Below are 18,165 nucleotides of genomic sequence, written 5' to 3' on the forward strand. Positions count from 1 at the left end.
TTACTACCTTTCCCACTAGACTAGAAGCTTCGCAAGGGCAGGAATAAACATTCGTGAATAAACTTAAATGAAAGGACATGTGTGGGCACACAATCGGCCACTAGTAAGTGTGACCCCCTTTCAAAGTCCATCTAACCCAAGCCGCGACTCACGACTCTTCCTGAAGTTGAAAACCACAGAGCTAATGGGAAGTCTAGGGGCTAAGGTCGGACATCCGGGTTCCCGCTGAAATCCACATCACACCCTTTTCTCCCCTCCCTCGGCCACGTGGGGCTCAGCCTCCCGCTACCCCCTCGCGCGCCAACCCCTCTCCGCCCCGTCTCCACCTTCATTCCCAGAACATCACGATAGAAACACGCCGTCTGGAAGCGGTTTCCCACTTTGAACACGAAGTGCAGAGACCGACGAGTCGCCATGACCAGCCGTTACTCGTACAGCGCCGCACCGCCCACAGAGGACGCCGGCGCGGTAGTGACGTCACTGATCGCCGCCGGCGCGCCTTCGTGACGCAGCTCACGGCGCAGGGGAAGATGGCGGTGCTGCGGGAGCGCGCCTGTTGGGCCACGCGACAGTTGTTGCCGGTGGTGCGGACTTGGGAACTCGATGCGCGGCGCTGGGTCCGGGCGCTGCGGCGCAGCCCCGTGAAAGTGGTGTTTCCATCAGGTCAGGTCGTGGAACGAAAGCCCGGTCCCGGGAAGGAGCCTCGGAAGGCGGCGGCAGAGGCCAGTCCCCGCGAGCAGCGACTGAAGCAGTCGCGTCAGGTGCCCCCATCCCAGACCCCCAGCACCTGGGAAGAGTCGGGGCTTCGCTATGATAAGGCTTTCCCTGGAGACAAAAGGCTGAGGTGATGTGTTCCTGAGGCTTGTCGAGTTTTCTCGTTTCTCTTTCCCCTCACAACGAGACCTTGACCTCTTTCCTCCCGTTGGAGGACTTCTTGAAGCACAACTCACTGGTTTTTATTACGCAGATAAGTGTCTAACAGTTCGTTTCTTTCCCTGCGAAGCTCTTCATGTCTGTTAGAACTAGATGTGTCTCCGTAACGAGGATGTTGGTAATTACCCGTCTTTTTGTTTCCACCCACAGCAGTGTGATGACAGTAGTTAAGTCCAGGCAGTTTCGGGAAAAGCAAGGGAAGATCCTGTTGGAAGGTCGTAGGCTGATTGCAGATGCTCTCAAGGCTGGTGCTGTGCCCAAAGTTTTCTTCTTTAGCCGTCTGGAATACATAAAGGAGCTGCCCATTGAGAAGCTGAAAGGTGTTAGCCTCATTAAGGTGAAATTTGAGGATGTCAAGGATTGGTCCGACCTAGTAACACCACAAGGAATAATGGGTCAGTGGTTATCCAGTGTGTCTCTAGAAGTAGAGACTTGGGATTATTTGTTCATATTTGTCTCAGGGCAACAAATTTTATTTAAACCAAATTCAAAATATTACGGTGCCTAACCTTTTCTTAAGACGCCCAGAAAAATACAGTTCTCAAATCTGTGCATCTTGTATCTTCAGTGGAGACTCAAGCCATTTTTTTGTCATTTGTATTGTGGTTTTTTTATAGTCTCTAGGGGATAATCAGTCTTCCTCAGACCTTATTTTTTTTGGGGGGGGTCACTTCTTCAACCTTAAGTGTTCAATTAAAAATTAAGAAAATGTTGGGAATTCCCTGGTGGTCCAATGGTTAGGACTCGGTGCTTTCACTGCTGTGGGCCCAGGTTCGATGCCTGGTCGGGGAATTAAGATCCCGAAAGCCACGAGGCACGGCCAAAAACAAAAAAATTAAAATGTTTACCAAAAGATTTACCCTCTATTTTCACAAAACCTTTGCCAGTGTGGTAATACCTATATATTGTTGACCCCCTTATTCTAGAAGCAGGTCTGAGCAGTAAGCTGCAATTTATCGCCCGGTTTAGCCTGTTGAACAGGAAACCTTGTCTTCATTTGATTGAATCCAACTCAAGATTCTAATAGACTGTCTGTTAGCACTTAGAAAGTCTTTTTTCTAAATGTGGAAAGACTAAACTCTTTATACTTTTTTTGCCATTCAAGATACGAGAATCAAATGTGTGAGTGTAGAGATTTCTCTTGGATAGTAAGGGATTGTTGGGGCAGGGAAGGCGTTTTCTTCAAGATTCTAATGTTGAGGCCAGGGCCTCTCACACCAGTTGTACGTGCATATTCCCTGTAGTGGGCTCACTGTATAGCTGTTAGTTGGGAGCGGAAATTCTGGGGACAGTCTCTTGTTTCTGTAACCCAGCAAATCCTAGGAATCTTTGCCCCCGTGCCCAGAACTCTCCCATAGGGTGGGGACTTGGACTACTAAAGTCCTCCACTCAGTCTAAGTAACTGTGCTCTTATTAGCTATAGTTGTCCTTGGTAAGGACCCGGGTTTGATCTCTGGTCGGGGAACTAAGATCCCACAAGCCAGGCAGTGAGGCCCAAAAACAAAAAAAAAAATAACTAGGTTACAGAATAATTTCATAGAGTGTGATTTTTTTTTTTTTTTTAGGTAAAAGAAAAAGCACTTATATATGGGTAGATGGACATACATGTAGGGAGATGCATGGAACAGGTTCTGAAAGGATACACTCCAAGGTTGAAAACAGTTATGAGGGAGAGGAGGGCACTGAATTTCTCGATCAGAATGTGTTCATCTAGTACATAATTAAGAATACACAAAGAATGATAAATAAATGAAAAGTCAGATTACTCCCCATGCCAGACAAATGAACCACCTTTTTTGTTTCTTTAGGGATTTTTGCCAAACCTGACCACGTCAAGATGACATACCCAGAGTCTCAGCTTCTCCACACACTGCCCATATTGTTGATTTGTGACAATCTCCGCGACCCTGGGAACCTGGGGACAATTCTGCGATCTGCTGCGGGCGCAGGCTGCAGCAAAGTGTTGCTCACCAAAGGTAAGAGCACCTGCTACTGGGTGGATTAGGGGGCTGTTTGTAAGTGAGCTGGCTCTGTGAGCAGACATGTATGTATCTGAATCTTGGATTTGTCCCCTGGTAGCTATGTGTAAGCAGTATTCTGAATGTCAATTTCCTCATCTGTAAAGTGGGCATAACAGAATCTACCTGGTAAGGTTGTTCTGAGGATTAAGTGAGATGATGAATATCAAGTACTTAGCACCGTGCCTGGCACACTCATTCATGTTGATTATCTTTAAAGTTATTTTGACACCTGCTACGTTATTAAAGAACTTATAATTAGTCAGGGAAGAAACAGATGCTGGTTTGAACACTTGGTTATCTCCTCTCGTCAGAAACGGGAATTAGTAGCCTTGGTTCCAAACAGACTTGCCTAACAGTTGGGACATGCCTGAAAGGGCTATTACAACCCGGGGGGAGCGGGGAGGGAGAGGATCATTCATCAGAAACAGTCAAGCTACCATTTGGTGTAAACTGAAGTGGTCCCGTTGCTGAGACTCGCCTGAATTGCTCCTGACAGCTCCTCGTCCCTGTCAGGCCTCGCTGGGATGCATCTCTCCGCTGGGATGAGTGAGGTGCGAGGTTCCATCATCAGTACCCCACTCACCTGCCTCACTGTTGAGACCTTGGAAAGCAGGTGTGGTCTGGGAATGCACCTGTATAATCCAGGCAGTGTGGTTTCCACGTTGATGCTGGTGGATGGTGTGTGAGAGGTAGGGAAAGAGTAGGAACACTTGGTGTGGTGGCCAGTGCTGAGGACACCAGGATGAGGGGGAGTCTCACCTTGTCCCTTGCTCCCCACCGGTGGAGGGGTCAGACTAGATGGCGCCCCTCCAGTCTGGGCCCCTCTTCTGCCCGCCCCGCCTGCCACCTCTTGGCACACGGCCCACTTTCCATGCCTTGTTCCTGTGGTTGGGGATCCATGTGAACAGTGTACATTCTGCATGTCTTTTTTTCCTTTATAAACTTGGTTTGCCTACTTAACCTATCCTGAAGTTTGACAGGCTAACTTCTAATATAACTTAGAATGAGGAGACTCGTGCTAACAAGTCAGGGAGGATAGCGGATATGTGGTGCCCTGGTCCTGCTGTCTCCCGACCTGTGGGAAAGGCCAGGTGTCTGCTGATGCATAGAGGTGGTTGGGTTTAGCACGACTGCACGGAAGGGAGAGGAAGTGTGTATGGAAGAAAGGGCTGTGGCCTTGGTTCTCCCTGGATTACTATAATTGCCTCCAGTCTAATTTCCCCATTTCTAGCATCTTCCTTGCTCCAATCCAGATTCAACATGGAAGCCAAATGGGTCTTTCTAAAACATAAACCAGATTTTGTCACTACTTTACTTGCTTCAGGGTCATTATATTGTCTTCTGGATAAAATCCTAAACTCCTCGGTCTGGCATACCCAGCCTCCTTTAAATTGGTCCTTTCCTGCCTCCGGTCTCATCTCCCACCTCACCCCCATCCCACCCCCACTCAGTAATTGGCCCAATTACCTTACTTAGTTTTTCTTCCCACTTCTGTAACTTTGTTCTCTGACCCAGTCATTCTGACAAAGCCCTCCTAACCTTCAAGATCCCGCTCAGTGTTGTGTTCTCGGGTGGTTTTTCCTGCTTCGATAGCCCTGCTTCGTACGAGAGTTTTCTATTACCTTGTCCATGCTTCTTTTACATCAGTTATTACTGGTAGTGTAGTCACCTGCTGAAATGTCGTCCCGACGCCACTGCCCACTCCATCATGAGCTCCTTGAGTTTGGGGACTTTAAGGCTCTCTCATCTCCCGTCCAATGTCTGGCACGTGTGTGGTAAATGTTTCTTTTGTTTGTTTTGTTTTTTGTTTTTGACCTCACCACATGGCTTGTGGGATCTTAGTTCCCCGACCAGGGGTGGAAGCACCGAGTTCTAACCATTGGACCACCAGGGAATTCCCTGTGTGTGGTAAATGTTGAAGGGATGAATAAAATCTGTTTCTGCACTAGCAGGAATGAATCCTCCAGTCCCTTGGCTGGACACCGCCATACCTGGGGAGGCAGAGGTCTCAGCCACCAAGAAGGCCACACTAGGACATTTTTTGTTTTATCTCCTGATCCAGAATTAATCTGATTTACTTCAAAGTCCCCATGTCTGGGAAGGTTTGTAATGTTAATTGGATCCTTTTATTTTCTAGGCTGTGTGGATGCCTGGGAACCCAAAGTGCTGCGGGCAGGTATGGGCGCACATTTCCAAGTGCCCATCATCAACAACGTGGACTGGGAAGCAGTGCCCAACTACCTGCCCAATGACACCCGCGTCTACGTGGCTGACAACTGTGGCCTTTACACACAGGCCCAGGCCCAGATGTCTAATAAGGCCAGTGACTACGGCTGGGTATGTGACCGACGACCCCTAAAGTTTCACAAGTATGAGGAGGAGGAAGAGAATCTAGAAAGTGCAGCCAGTAAAGGCTGGCTCCCTGAACTTGAGGTCCAGAGTTACGACTCAGACTGGACAGAGGCACCTGCAGCTGTGGTGATAGGTGGGGAGACCAGCGGCGTGAGCCTGGAGTCCCTGCAGTTGGCTGAGAGCACGGGGGGCGGGAGGCTGCTGATCCCCATCGTGCCTGGTGTGGACAGCCTGAACTCGGCCATGGCTGCGAGCATCCTGCTCTTTGAAGGGAGAAGACAACTGCGGGTGAGGGCGGAACACTTGAGCAGGGACGGGAGTTACCACTGAGAGGGGACGTGGAAGCCAGGCCTCAGTTTTAGGTTGTCTCTGTGGTTATTGGAAAAATAAGAACTTCCCTGACTTTCTGCTTAGCCTCAAAAATAACAAAGGCCAAAATTCCTCCTGAGATCTCCATCTTCCCACTGACTTCTATATATGTGTATATGTACGTGTGTGTGTGGGTAAGAGAGACAACATAAGTAAATGCTCCTCATGGCTGTATGTTTTTAAAAACTGTCCACCATGGAGCATCTTTGTGCCCAGAAAGTTGCTGAGGGCATCACCTTGGGTAGGGAGGACCCCTCCCTCCACAGCTGGGGGTGCTCTGCAATCATGGAGTGCTGGTTAGAGGCCGGCCTTGGTCACTCAACTCCTGTGATCATTGGTCAGTGGAAATTGACTTCACCCCTGTGTAGACCAGCAGATTACATTAAAAAGTTTTATTTCAGTGTGGTCAGTGGGTCTCAATGCCTGTCTTTTCATCTTTGGCCTAGTGATGAGGACATTGCCAAGAGGTTAATGACCCAGGAAGCTGAGGGCTACAGGTGATGGCGTTCAGTAGCTGGCTCTTCTTTTGGCTTGGCTGTGTTAATCTCTGTGATTGTTAATTAAGGCCATGACTTAAACACTGTTTATGTATGACACAATTTTTTACCCCCATTTCTGGTGAAAGAGGTGATACCACCATTTCAGGTGGTATTACACCTTCTTAGCACCTCTGCAGATATCTTTTTGAGAACTTGGTTCAGAAAAGGAGGAAACAGTTCTTAAATCTTCAGCTTAATCCTGCATCTATCTGTCAGCAAAGCTGTACCCTTTTTACTAGCTTCCTGCTGTTAGTCCTACTTTGTATAACACTTTGGGTTAAATGTAATGACTTGTTTACATTAATCCCCCATCCTGCATAAACAGAACTGTTAGGAAAATGCCACTGTTCCTGGAGGCTGTGTGAACAGAGGCTTCTGTGAGGGGAGAGGCTGAGGTTCTGAGGATGAGGGCTTGGGGCCCTTGAGCCCACAACTCTGCGGCAAGACCCTGCTGCTCTTCTCTCTCTCAAACCCCCAGGGGACCAGGGCAAGCTGGATCCTTACTTACCAAGTGCCAGTGGGATGTGGCCAGGGACACGGGCGCAAAGGCAGATGGTAATCGCTGTGTGTGTAAGTCACTGTGCGTGCGTGAGGTGGGATGGCGGGAACCAGAGGATGGGACCTAGTTCAAGCAGTGCTTTTACCACCACAGCGAATATGGTTGGAGTTGAGGACAAGGACACTAGCAGTGTAGTGTCACCACGTCCCTTCCATACAGTGGCGCCTGTCATGGTTGGGGTTCCTTGGGAGCCCTTCAGCTGCTCATCACAGGGAGGTCCAGTGAGTTGCAGCATGCCCAAGACGAACCGTGGACCCCTCCCTCCTCCCTTGGCTCACCCAGCTCCCTGGTAAGACCAAAAGGTCACGCATGACCGTGCCCCAAGTGGTGCCCCAATGGGATTGCTCTGTTATGTTTGAGGGGAGGGGTTTTTAAAGGAACAATCTCTTTGGTTGGCTGTGCTCTCTCAGGCTGACTGGCCAGAAGCTGCTCTGGTGTCCTACTGTGGTCTGGGGCTGCCCAGGGCCCCACACAGATGTTGGGTGACAGTGGCCCCCAGAATGTTCTTGAGACTCTCCATCCCCCATCAGCTTTTAAAAAGTAGAAAAGCCCACAGCCTTTATGCTGTGTTGAGCCCACAAAGCCTGGGGCCCTCTGCCAGCTTCACAGCTATAATGCCCGTCACACCAGCAGGCGAAATTGGGGGTGGTGGACACCGGAGAACGATACCACTCTATTGACAGTCTCCCAACACCTTGGAAAAGTGCTAAAGAAACACACTAAAAAGAGGCTCGCAGAAACTAACAAACACACCATTGTAAAGCAATTATACTCCAATGAATATTAAAAAAAAAATAAAAAGAGGCTCATGCCTTTTCAGCGTGAGACCAGTCTCCTGCAATTTTTTCCCCTGGGTTATTATTCCTGCTGACTTTTATTGCAAAGTAAAAACCAATGAAAGAACAACAAACCCATACCTTGTCTTTTTTTAGAAAAACAAAGCACCGCAGAAGAGCACACCTAGCAAGTCATCCTGGGTTTAAGAAGGAAAAGACATTTACATCCCATTCACTTTATAGTCCATGACTTGTATACCATGCCTTGTGAGTTCTTTTTATATATTTGTGGGTATAACTTAGGAGAGGGGAGGGCAAATTTTCCTTTCTTTAAAATGATTACAGGGGAAGCAAATGGTGGTGAAGTTGTTTGCCTAGTGATGGAAATTAGCCATCTGGAAATTCTTCTCAGTTTCGAGGCCAATATTTATGTCACCATTTCCCCAGGAGACAGGATGAAAACTGAGCAGTATATGACAAGTAAAACACATTGCTTGGCTGAAAGAGAAGCCTTCAGAAGGTTGGCCAAGCTGCCCCTTGCTTTTGTGTTGCATGTGGCTGTAATGGTGATTTCTGCCACAAGGGGGCAGTCACGCCTCAACCACTCCCAACCCTGAAGGGAAGGGTGGGGATTTTTCCTGGATATAACTTGTGAAAGAGGATGGAATCAGAAGTCTCCCTCCACCACAGTGGGCCTTTTACAAGCTGTTTGTGCTCAGAGGTGCTAAAGTTGAAGACCCACCCACGTTGTCATTCATTCTCAGCAGAATCTGAAGTATAGAACATTGGACCAAAAACTAGGGAGGAAATGGACAGAAGTGGGAAGCAGCTGCCTCAGAAAAAACTAGCACATCTTTTCCCCTTGAATGGAGCCTCTGGGAAAGCAGCTCTGGACTAATGCTGATGTCCCCAGGTGCCTGGAACTCACACTGAGAACCCACTGCCTCGCCCCGTTTAGAGTTTCAGGGCAGGGGAGGCAGAAAGGTCCTCTTCCCTCCCCCAGCCGTGGCTACTAGCTCATGTTAGAGTCTCAGTCATTGAGGCCCAGAGGATAAACAGACCTTGGGGGACTGGTTTCCACTGGGGCCTTCTACCACCTGCCCCAGGGCTATTAGCAACACCCGATGTCACTAAAAGCTGAACTGCTCCACTTCTGTTGTTCCACCACACGAAGACTCCAGGATCAGCACCTCGCCCAGGGTTCCCCGACTGGTGCTGAAAACCACGGCTGTGCTGTGGGCCCCTCTTGGCCAAGCCGCCTCCACCCACTGTGGGAGCAGAACTGACCGGCCCACCTGAAAAACGTGTTGTAAAGGACACACTCACGTAGACACCTTTAAACTCCAAGATCTCACGTCCTCTGCATCAGTGAACACGCAAAAGAAAGAAGCTAGAAGCCAGATGTGCTGCTGTGGGTGACTGACAGTCCCTGAACCAGGGTCCTGCGTTACCTTGCAGCAGCTGCAGGCGCTCATGGCCTCAGGAAGCCAGGCCGCTGCTCAAAGGCCAGGTACTGAAAATGTGCATACATCACGCATGGTAGCAGCTCTGTTCTTCACATGTTTAGTAGGGAGGAGCAAGTTTTTTCAACTAAGGTCTCATAGTTGGAGAAGACCATCACCAAAGCTGATCCTTCCTCCAAATGCAAGAAGAGAACTAAGGTTGGGGAGAGACGTGGCTGCAGCAGGGTCTGGCCTCCCAGCCACCCTTGCACCTCTGTGACCCCAGGCCGGCAGAGTGGCTTGACTGGCTGGGGACTGCGTATCCTCTGATATCAAACGAGATCTGTTTGGGGGGACTGGGTCCTAATCATGCCTCCTCCCACATCCCACTTGTAGCCCGTGTGGGTGACTGACTTGTGTGAGGCAAGAGCGCCCAGGAGTCAGACCTGAGACTGGCTGCCTTCCTGGGGCTGCACACTGGCCTACAGGCCTGGGGACAGACGCTTTCATGAGGTGGCACATTATTGCATGGAAACCCTACAGCCCCGCAGAACAAGTCCTACCCAAATCTAGTCACACATTTCCTGACTCGGGAAGTGTTCCAGAAGGCCAAGAGGGTGAGGCATACTTAGGCTGAAAAATGCAGCAGTTACTTCTCTTCGTGCTTTCACACTTAGGCATACCTAGAATGTCCTGATGTCAGATCTACTCTCGTAGAAGAAGTCCCGGCCATAGAGTAGAGCCAATATAAGATTTTTCTACATCCGAGCTTTTTGTTTCCTGGAAAATATTCTACCCTTCACACATACACCACTTGCTAATAATGAACAATCAATAATGAGGCGAGGGGCTTCCCTGGTGGCACAGTGGTTTAGAGTCCGCCTGCCGATGCAGGAGACATGGGTTCATGCCCCGGTCCGGAAAGATCCCACATGCCGCGGAGCGGCTGGGTCTGTGAGCCATGGCCGCCGAGCCTGCGCGTCCAGGCTCCGCAACGGGAGAGGCCACAACAGTGAGAGGCCCGCGTAAAAATAATAATAATAGGGCGAATAGACAACAGCCGTTTGTCCCCAAAGCATTTTCCCTTGAGCAGCCTGCTTGGAGGAAAGCAGTGGGCGCTCTCGTCCCTGTTGGTGTCAGCAAAGAGGGACTTAGGTTTGAGTGCTCACTGAACACAGCTGCTTCTGGACAAATGAAAGATCCTGAGCTCCGGGCTGTCCTCGGTTCATACCGCAGCACCGGAGAGAAGCTGCAGGGGCACTGCTGGACCTCCCACGATCCACACCGCTCACCGATCCACACCGCCACAGCCGCCGCGCTCAGCTCCTGCTCCCAGCGGGCAAGGGGCCTGGCTGAGGGGGAGGCGACAGTGAACAGAATGCTTGCGTGACTGGAGGCGCTGGACCAGCTACTCGCTCTGGCCCCTCCCAGGGCTGCCACTCCAAGCCCGCGGGCCTCTCCACGTGTACACGCACACGCGTGTGTAGTGCTCCTCCTCCGATGACCTCATTGGGTCCAGCTGCTCCTGGACCACGTTCTACTATGTCTATCACTGCAGAATTCCGTTTGCTGCCCTGGAACAAGGCCGCAGGAGGAGAGAACAGCTTTTCAGTGGCTTTAATTAGGCAACAGGAAAAAACACAGTCTGGCTGAAAATTACCACTTGAAGCTTGGCTGATGCCAGAAAAGCAGAACAGGCTCCCTGCGCTTGGATGAGCGAGAGTCATTGATTGCGAGGACACACTTGGAGCGGGGGTAGCAGGCAGCCCCCTCACTTCTGGAAAAGAAGCTGATTCTCAGTCGCCCTCTGGCCTTTATACCTGCCCGCTGTACATGCCAACCCCACACACATACTTTTTTTCTTAAGCAGATCTTTATTGTTGGGGACAGGTAAAAAAAAAAAAAAATCTCATCTCTGTTGTGAAAATGGGTAGAGTCGGATCTGGAAGTCATTGTGGTGAACACAGATCTGGAACCCCAGGGTGGCATTTTTACAGCCACCATCCTGCCTCATCAACCTGCAGGACATGGTTTCCCTTGCTGCTGGCGGAAGACCTTGAGTATGTCACAGCTGGTGGTTTAACCTGCTTCCGATCAGCGACAAGAATTTTAAGATATTTTGGAGCTGCTTAGTGGGAATTAAGATGCCACCCACTTCGTCTGCTTCAATAACCTTTAAGATCTCTCGCACTATAGAGACCGGGATTTTTCACTGGTGAGGTGATCCTCCCCCAGCATTTTTCCCCCAAAGTTGCCACCGTATAAACCAAAAGCACCTTTTTGGCAAACCTTCCCATTGATCTTAACCTCCACACCCCCCTCCAGAAGGGGAATTCTGGTGTCAAGGGTCCAGTTGACATTAGTGGCAAGTAGTTTAGTCAGCCCTGTATGGACCGTAGAAGGATCAAAAATGACCTAATTTTTCTGCTGCAGTGACTTGCGAGGAGGACTCCTCAACTGGACTTTGTTTCTTTTGCCCCAGAAGGTTAAGTAGTTGCTAAGAGAGACCACCTTTGTTCCAAGGCCATCATGGTACAGGGCACAGACAGAAATCCCGACCATCCTCCAAGTGAGGGTGACCTCCCCTCGTCCCCACACACCCCGCCCCCCAGGGAGACACTGGCAGGGCTCCCAGAGCAGCCCCTAGCCCTGGGACGGAGCTAGGTTTGAGAGCCTCCAACTACTGCCCCATTCTTCACAGGAGGACCCGTGCTGGGCTCCTTGTGTTTCTCCAACTGGCCTTCTCAGGCTTCTGAGCACGTGTTCCCGTGAAGGGGGGGAATGAACACGTGTCCACAAGGATGTCTGTAATCTGAGACTCCACCCCCTGCAACAGCAAGTCAAACCCGGAGAGGCGGTGGCCAGAGCTCCAGCGGGGGACCTGCCTCTGACGCTCTAATCCAAACGAGAATCCCGGCTTCCAGAGGATTCGACAGATGACCACGTTAGGGCTTGGTTCTCAAAAATTCTAAAACATAGCTGCCAAATATCCGGTGAAAGTCAAGAGGATCTTGTGTGTCCCCCGCCCCGCCCCCCGCCACTGGCCACCCCATGGAGCACAGCACAAGCCAGAAGATTTTTGTTATGAAGGACAGGAATGGCCAAGTGGTTGATAACGTCCAGAGATGCCTCTTTTATTTCTTACTAGGTGACTGCATTTCAGGCTGGTAACAGTAACAGTCTAATTACCAACTAAATTTGCACCTCTGAACTACAAATCAGCAATCCCACTCAGCAAGGAGCAACATGTCAACAGCTAATTGGAGGGGGCTGGGTTTTCCAAATAAATGGTCTTGATTGGCTGTGAGTGGAGCCAGGGGTGAGGCCTGAGATTATTTTAAAGGCCCTGACTTCTGACTGAGATAGGCTGAAACCCTGTGAGGCCCTAGGCAAAGCCTTCCATCCCAAATCCTAAGAGCACAGCTGTTAGCTTCCTTTCTGTGGTCAGTTCAGCCCAGACAAGGAGCTGAGCTGGGCCCGGCAGAGCGGACCCAGGGCCTACTCTTAGCTGACCTGTCTTTGGCCTGCACTCCCACCTCAGGGCACAGCCCTTTCTGTAGGTTCTTAGGAAAAAGCTAGGCTTCTGGTAATTTTTTGGTCTCTTTTAAGTTCTGCTTTGAGAAGAAAAGGGAATGCAGGGGTAACCAAGGGTGGGCAAGGGCACCTCAGCAGAGCTCCAGCGGCCCCAGGCCCAGAGCCGGGCTGAGTCAGGTCTGAGCTGGTGAGCGGTGCTCCTCCGGGAACACAGGACCACCGCGTCTTCTTGGGAAGATGTCCAAGGGGGAGAACTTAGTAACAACATTCCAAGATTGTAGGGGCTGTTCATCTGAGAAGGTAGAAACTGGGAGAAGGTCAAGATCAAGGAAGAAAGAGCTAGAAGGAAGGAATGAGCATCTCCTTCTTATCACATGGGAGGCGCTCCATCAAAGTAAGCAATTAGTACGTGAATCATTACCGTAGCTACTCTCTTCCTTACCAGAAAAGAACACAAACTTCCTTTGAGGGCTGGAGAGCCCCTGCCCAAGAACCAGCTGACAAGCTGGTGTTTTTCCCTCAGACCAAGGCAGACCAAGTCACTTAGGAAAGGACGTCCTCGCCAGCAGCTCTGCACGGGGCCTCTGCGGCTGCCGCCCTCTCCCTGCTCCACCCGCCGCACGTGCGCCTCTGAACCCTCGGGCTCTGCACGTACGTGCCGGCACCTAAGGCAGAGCCAGAGCACCGATGCTCTGTCCCTTGGTGCCCACTTGACAGAAGAACACCCTGGCAAATACCTCACCAAGAGCTAGGGACCAAGAGAACGCTGCAGTCCCAGTTCAGGCCGGGTTATGCTAGCCCCACGAATCCCAAGCAGAGTCTCCAAACACGGAGGTTCTTCTGCTGCTGGAGAGGATGCGCACCCTAGAGTGCTAGCTGAGGAGTTAATGCAGAAAACAAGGCACCACAGAGAGGTTGGACACTTGGGTTGTGTGATTCGGGACACCCTGGAAAAGTCCAAGGGTGGAGGGAAGGGCGGGGGAGGGGGAGGAGAAGAATGCGTTTTAAATAACATCCCGGGAAGCGGGAGCCCGACTAGATGGGCTCTGGTTTGAGCTTTTCTGCTAGGAAGTCATTCACAAAGGCCTCCACAATGGCAGGGGTGATCTCCTCCACGTCCATCACGTACTTGGCCCGGGCTGACATGTCCAGAATGGTGAGCAAAGGGGCAGCCTCGGGCAGGTTGGTGTAATCTCGCAGGGAGTCGGTCATGTCATCCTGGAAGTCACCGGAGGGAAAGAAAACCAGTAAGTTTCCAAGAAAGAGGGTAGAGAGTCCCCTGGGCCCGGACTCCCCAGATGGCCTAGGGATGGAGCCATCACATCATCCTGGAGCGAGGCTGGCCTCCAGGAAAGATGGGCTCTCAGAACGGGGAGCAGGGCACCCCGCCCTGCCAGGGCGAGGGGCAGCCTGGTTCATAAAATTCTCTCTCTGCATCACCCCAAACCCCAGGCAAGCCATCTTTTCTTATTAGCACGAAAGCAGCTTTAACTTGTGAAAATGGGATGTCCTTTGATTACTTACTTTTGCAACCACCTCTCAATTACCTGCAGCCCCACTGTGGGCCCAGGCCAATCTGGACTTCAACTTCAGAATGTTTTTAACAAAAAAGCCAAAAAAAAAAAAAAAAAAAAAAAAAAAGAAAACAGCCCACTGCCCCCAGCCCCACAGCTGCAGCAGGGGCAGGAGTTACACCGCTAGTTCAGAAGCCGGGGCCCCTGAAGTGCTACTGAAGTTTACACGGGTCGCTGTATTTATCATACGTTCCCAGTGACTGCCCTGAGGAATTTCCCTAGTATCAGATGTAGCTTTAAAGTATAAAGGCAAAGAGAAATCCAAAGACAAGGAGAAAGATTTGTAAGGGAGCAACCACCTGAGATTACCTTTCACGCTGCTGATACAGGAAATGGACTGTCTATACCCATCCCCAGGTTGTCTTACCATAAAATGTGCAAAATTCTCCACTGAATGAAAAGCCCTGGGTCGCCCTGCCGAAAAAGGACTCGGGGTATTCCTGGCCTTAAATGCGGGTGAGCAGGAGGCTCACCGGGCTCTGAGGCAAGACACATTTCTTTCTGAAAGGGCAGTTCTTTAGGAAAGATGATTAGTTATTGCCTTTCTTTCCCCCACCCTATAAAGAGCACGCACTTCCCAGCAATGCCAGGTGATTCAGCATCTCTGGCAGCATTCACCCAACTCAGGACCTCCACCTGGGTTAATAAACAATCTTCACGATAAACAGAGGGGAGACACCTGGACAAATACTATACATCCAATTCCCGTTAGGAGGCCAAGCCAGAGCCCGCTGCCCCCCCACCCCGCCTCACTTTCCCTGGAGCAAACACGGGGAGATGAATTTTAACATCTGTTAAGGCTTCAGAAGGGGCAACTTTGCCTGCAGGAGAGGACAGGATCAAGACAAAGCCGCGGCCCGCTCAGCCCTGGGGGATCATGAAGGGCCTAAGTCCAGGGCTCAGAGGCCCCCAGTTGGTGCCTGATGTTCCTGCGCCCTGTGCCCCTTTCTGGCTGCCTTGCTTCTGAGGTCAGACCAAGAGAGCTGCCAAGGCCAGGAGCCCAGGTGCAGAGCAGGGGAAGGCCTGGCGGTGGGTGGGAGAGCTGGAGCAGCGGATGCCCCCGGGTCTCTGCCCAACCTCCTGGTCCAGGCTGGGCGGCCCGTCTGCCAGACCCACACGGACAGAGGGAGGGAGAGCACTGCGTCTGGAGTCACTCCTCATCTCACGTTCACTCCTCTCTCTGCCACCCACTTAACACAGGACTTTGGCAGAAACTTCTCGGAGCCCAGGTCTCCTAAAACATGTGAAACGGATTCAATAATGGCTCATGTGGGGCTCCGCGAGCATGAGAGCCAGCCCGCACGCACAGCCCGCCCAGGCGGGGCTCGGAGCCGTCTCACCCTCTCTGAGCCTCACCCTCCTCATCTGTGGGACGGTAAGGATGATGCTCCCTGCCCACTAGGTGAGGAGCACGTGGGTGGTCCAGGTGAGGCACCTCGCTCGGGCCTGGCCTATAGGAAACCTGCCATTGCTCCTTTTCAGCCACGTTTGTAACGCGGCCACCGGAGCCCTCCAGCCCTGCCCCCGCGCTGGCTCCGCCCTTTCTCCTCTGCGCCCATCTTTTTTCTCCGAGCCGTTCGAAAGGGGTTCGAGTTTAATACATTCAGAGCGGCTTCCACTTGTGCTTTGTGTGGAGCGGGCTGGGGACCCCCAAGGCAGGGCCCTGTGAACCTGCTTTGTTCCCTCCACCCCACGGCTGGGCAGGGTGACTTCAGCTGCCTTCCAGGGGGCCCGCGGAGCAGGGGCGGCTACTGAGGTGATGAATGGGTGGTTCCGGGTGTCGCGCCGCCGCGGCATCCCCTGGGATCCAAACACAGCGTGAAATGAGCAGGGGCTCGGACCAACTGGAGGTACAGATGGGAGCAAGGAGGGCACGGGGGCTTCAAAACGTGTATCCGTCAGTAACTGGCTTAGGCCGGTGCCCGGGTGGGGGAAGGCAGCGGCACCTGTGCGGAGGGTGGCTCGGGGTGGGGACCGGGGAGACGTGGCTGCGACCATCTTGCAGATTCCACGTGTGCGGGACCCAGGCTCCCAGACCCCCGGGGAGGCGGCCCAGCTTAAGGGCCTGCCCTTCGTCCCTCCCCCTCCCCCTCTCCCGGTGGCGAGCCTTCTGCTCTGTCCAGCCCAGCTGAAGGCCCTCCACGGACAGGCCTGGGGTGGGAGAGACAGGGATGCCAGGAACGTCAGCACTCTCCCTGGGCTGGAGAGGTAATTGCAGGTCGGAGTGGTGGTCGGATCCCCGCCAGCATCCCATGATGGGAAAAGGCCCCCTTGCGGGCCGGGGGAGGGGACTAACCAAGAACACACTCTGTAAAGCATCAAGAGCTTGGTTTGGACCCAGCCCAGAGGGAGTAAGTGTTGATCGCGATCTTTGTGGCTCCCCAGCAGCCGGGGTGGGCATAGCCTGGGTGCAAGGGGCGGGGGGGGGGGGGGGGGGGAGCTCTGTCATGGGAGGGCCTCCTGCGGCCCTGAGGCTGCTGTGTGTGAGAGACAGCAAGAAGGAGGCGGCAGGGGCCAGAATTGGTTTTCCTTGACATCTTTTTATGCTACATTTGTTTGTGGAGTCTTCTGGAAGCAGGGTCACCCCAGACCCCCTTCAGACATCCCCAAGGGCTGTTATCACCGGTGTTCTAAAAGCGGGCCAGCTGAGCCAGCCCCGGGGCCAGGCCACAGCAGCACTCACCTCCCCCGCCACAAAGAACAGAAGCGGCGCCTCCTCCTCTTTGGCTTTGTACTTGGCGATGATCTTCTCAGCTATGGGCTGGATCAGCTGCTTGGCCGCCTCGGACTCCCCGTCATCCTCAGAATCTGTGACAGGAGAGAGAAAGACACGAAGACGCACTGGCTTGTCAATCAAGATGGAGTGGTGCCTGGGTCCAGGGCCTGACTTGCCCATCTGAGCAGCCCCTGAAGGGAAGAGAAGCCTCCCCTGGGACACCAGCCTCGCCCCCTGGGTGCAGGAGCCACATGTGTCCCCAGGCATAGGCCAGCTTGCTCGCTGCTCTCACACACAGGCCGTCCTGAACCATGCCCCCAGGAAGAACCAAGTAGCGCTAATGCCCAGGCCAATGCAGTCCTGTTCACTGATCTCTTCACAAACCCACCTTGGAAGCTAAGCCTCCCCTAAGCCAGGACCTGAGGTCCCGGCAGGTTTTCCTCACAGTCACAGAATGAGATGCCGTGACCGCGGATCTCTGACTTCCTAATGGAAATGGCAGAACTGGTGGTGGTGGGTCAGGACTGTGGTCTGATCAGCAGCTTTGGTGGCGGTTGGGAGGCACCAGGGCAGCTGGCAGCGGGACTTGGCTGGGAAGGGACAGGCTGACTGCAGGGGAGAACCCCCAGCTGGGCTCCCAGAGCCTCCTCTGGGCATCTCTTGCCTCCAGTGAGACAGCAGCATGGGAGCAGCTCACTCCTGCTGAACCCTGAAACCCAGAGCAAGCGCAGACCGGGGGTGGGTGGAAACAGGTGCCCGCACAGGACCTTCACCCGGAAGTGCCACACCGCCCGGGAAGCCCAGTGCGCAGGCTCGGCCCCACACACTCTAGATCCACAGTTAATTAGCTCCGTGATGCTGGAAACTCGCTTTGCCTCCCTGGGACCCTATTTCCACATCTGCAAATGGCCAGTGAGGTTCCCTACGGTCCCTCAGTTCAGCATTGCTTCCCAGGCCCCAGGATGTGGGCGTGTGAGCCTGCCCAGGAAAGCCCCAAGGTGAACGGTCCCCCAAGGCCAACCCCTCCCAGGGCCTCTGCCCTCCAAGCGCAGGTCCAGCCTGCAAGTCAGTTTGCTTCAGGATCCCCTCAAGTCCGCATGTTGGCTCCCGCGTGGGGGGCCCCAAACCAGACTCCCAGAGAATGGGGGTCGGATGCTGCCTGCATTCTCCAGCCCCCTCACCGTGGTGCGTATGGCAGCAGCTCAGCCACGATTCCGGTACCCATATTTACTTTAAGTTGGAACCAAGCAACGAGTCCCAAGGCAGAGGGCAAGGTGGACCTTGGCCAGCAGTTGCTCCATTTGCAGAAGGAACCAGGGTCACCCTATGGGCCTGCAGGGAGCCCAGAGT

The 18,165-nt window shown here is 52.6% G+C and overlaps 3 protein-coding genes across 14 annotated transcripts in view; 1 reads left to right on the forward strand and 2 right to left on the reverse strand.

Annotated features, from left to right (window-relative positions):
* GLOD4 (glyoxalase domain containing 4) overlaps window positions 1-462 on the reverse strand; it is a 23,004-nt gene extending 22,542 nt beyond the window's left edge. The window contains exon 1 of one of the 2 annotated variants that reach the window (XM_032616428.1): window positions 327-462. In XM_032616428.1, the coding sequence (XP_032472319.1) occupies window positions 327-416 (90 nt within the window). In that variant the 5' untranslated portion in view covers window positions 417-462. The remainder of the gene's footprint in view (window positions 1-326) is intronic. The other variant, XM_032616429.1, reaches the window with a different exon arrangement.
* On the forward strand, window positions 392-11,001 carry MRM3 (mitochondrial rRNA methyltransferase 3). 10 transcript variants are annotated; one of them, XM_032616417.1, is made up of 7 exons: window positions 392-844; window positions 1,084-1,328; window positions 2,742-2,909; window positions 5,092-6,769; window positions 6,867-7,062; window positions 7,706-7,816; window positions 8,314-11,001. In XM_032616417.1, exons 1-4 carry the CDS (start codon window positions 531-533, stop codon window positions 5,634-5,636), a joined length of 1,272 nt encoding a protein of 423 aa, XP_032472308.1. In that variant the 5' UTR covers window positions 392-530; the 3' UTR covers window positions 5,637-6,769; window positions 6,867-7,062; window positions 7,706-7,816; window positions 8,314-11,001. The 10 variants fall into 10 exon arrangements, with proteins under 10 accessions (XP_032472308.1, XP_032472312.1, XP_032472315.1 ...); XM_032616424.1 differs by lacking the exons at window positions 7,706-7,816; window positions 8,314-11,001 and having other exon boundaries at window positions 504-844; window positions 1,084-1,270; window positions 5,092-7,598; XM_032616420.1 differs by lacking the exons at window positions 7,706-7,816; window positions 8,314-11,001 and having other exon boundaries at window positions 506-844; window positions 5,092-7,598.
* A 1,096-nt stretch (window positions 11,002-12,097) lies between these two features.
* Window positions 12,098-18,165, reverse strand: part of NXN (nucleoredoxin) — a 140,415-nt gene continuing 134,347 nt past the window's right edge. Inside the window, exons 7-8 of one of the 2 annotated variants that reach the window (XM_032616415.1) lie at window positions 16,783-16,907; window positions 12,098-13,743 (exon numbers count right to left, since the gene is read on the reverse strand). In XM_032616415.1, the coding sequence (XP_032472306.1) occupies window positions 13,561-13,743; window positions 16,783-16,907 (308 nt within the window). In that variant the 3' untranslated portion in view covers window positions 12,098-13,560. The remainder of the gene's footprint in view (window positions 13,744-16,782; window positions 16,908-18,165) is intronic. The other variant, XM_032616416.1, reaches the window with a different exon arrangement.

The sequence above is a fragment of the Phocoena sinus genome, chromosome 20 (assembly GCF_008692025.1).
Source record: "Phocoena sinus isolate mPhoSin1 chromosome 20, mPhoSin1.pri, whole genome shotgun sequence".
NCBI lineage: Eukaryota > Metazoa > Chordata > Mammalia > Artiodactyla > Phocoenidae > Phocoena > Phocoena sinus.

Excerpts from the sequence above, each read along its gene's own strand:
- MRM3 (XM_032616417.1), top strand. The coding sequence starts at position 531 with ATGGCGGTGCTGCGGGAGCGCGCCTGTTGGGCCACGCGACAGTTGTTG. Across the intron at positions 1,329-2,741 it reads AACACCACAAGGAATAATGG|GGATTTTTGCCAAACCTGAC; the intron begins GTCAGTGGTTAT and ends TTGTTTCTTTAG. Across the intron at positions 2,910-5,091 it reads CAAAGTGTTGCTCACCAAAG|GCTGTGTGGATGCCTGGGAA; the intron begins GTAAGAGCACCT and ends TTTATTTTCTAG.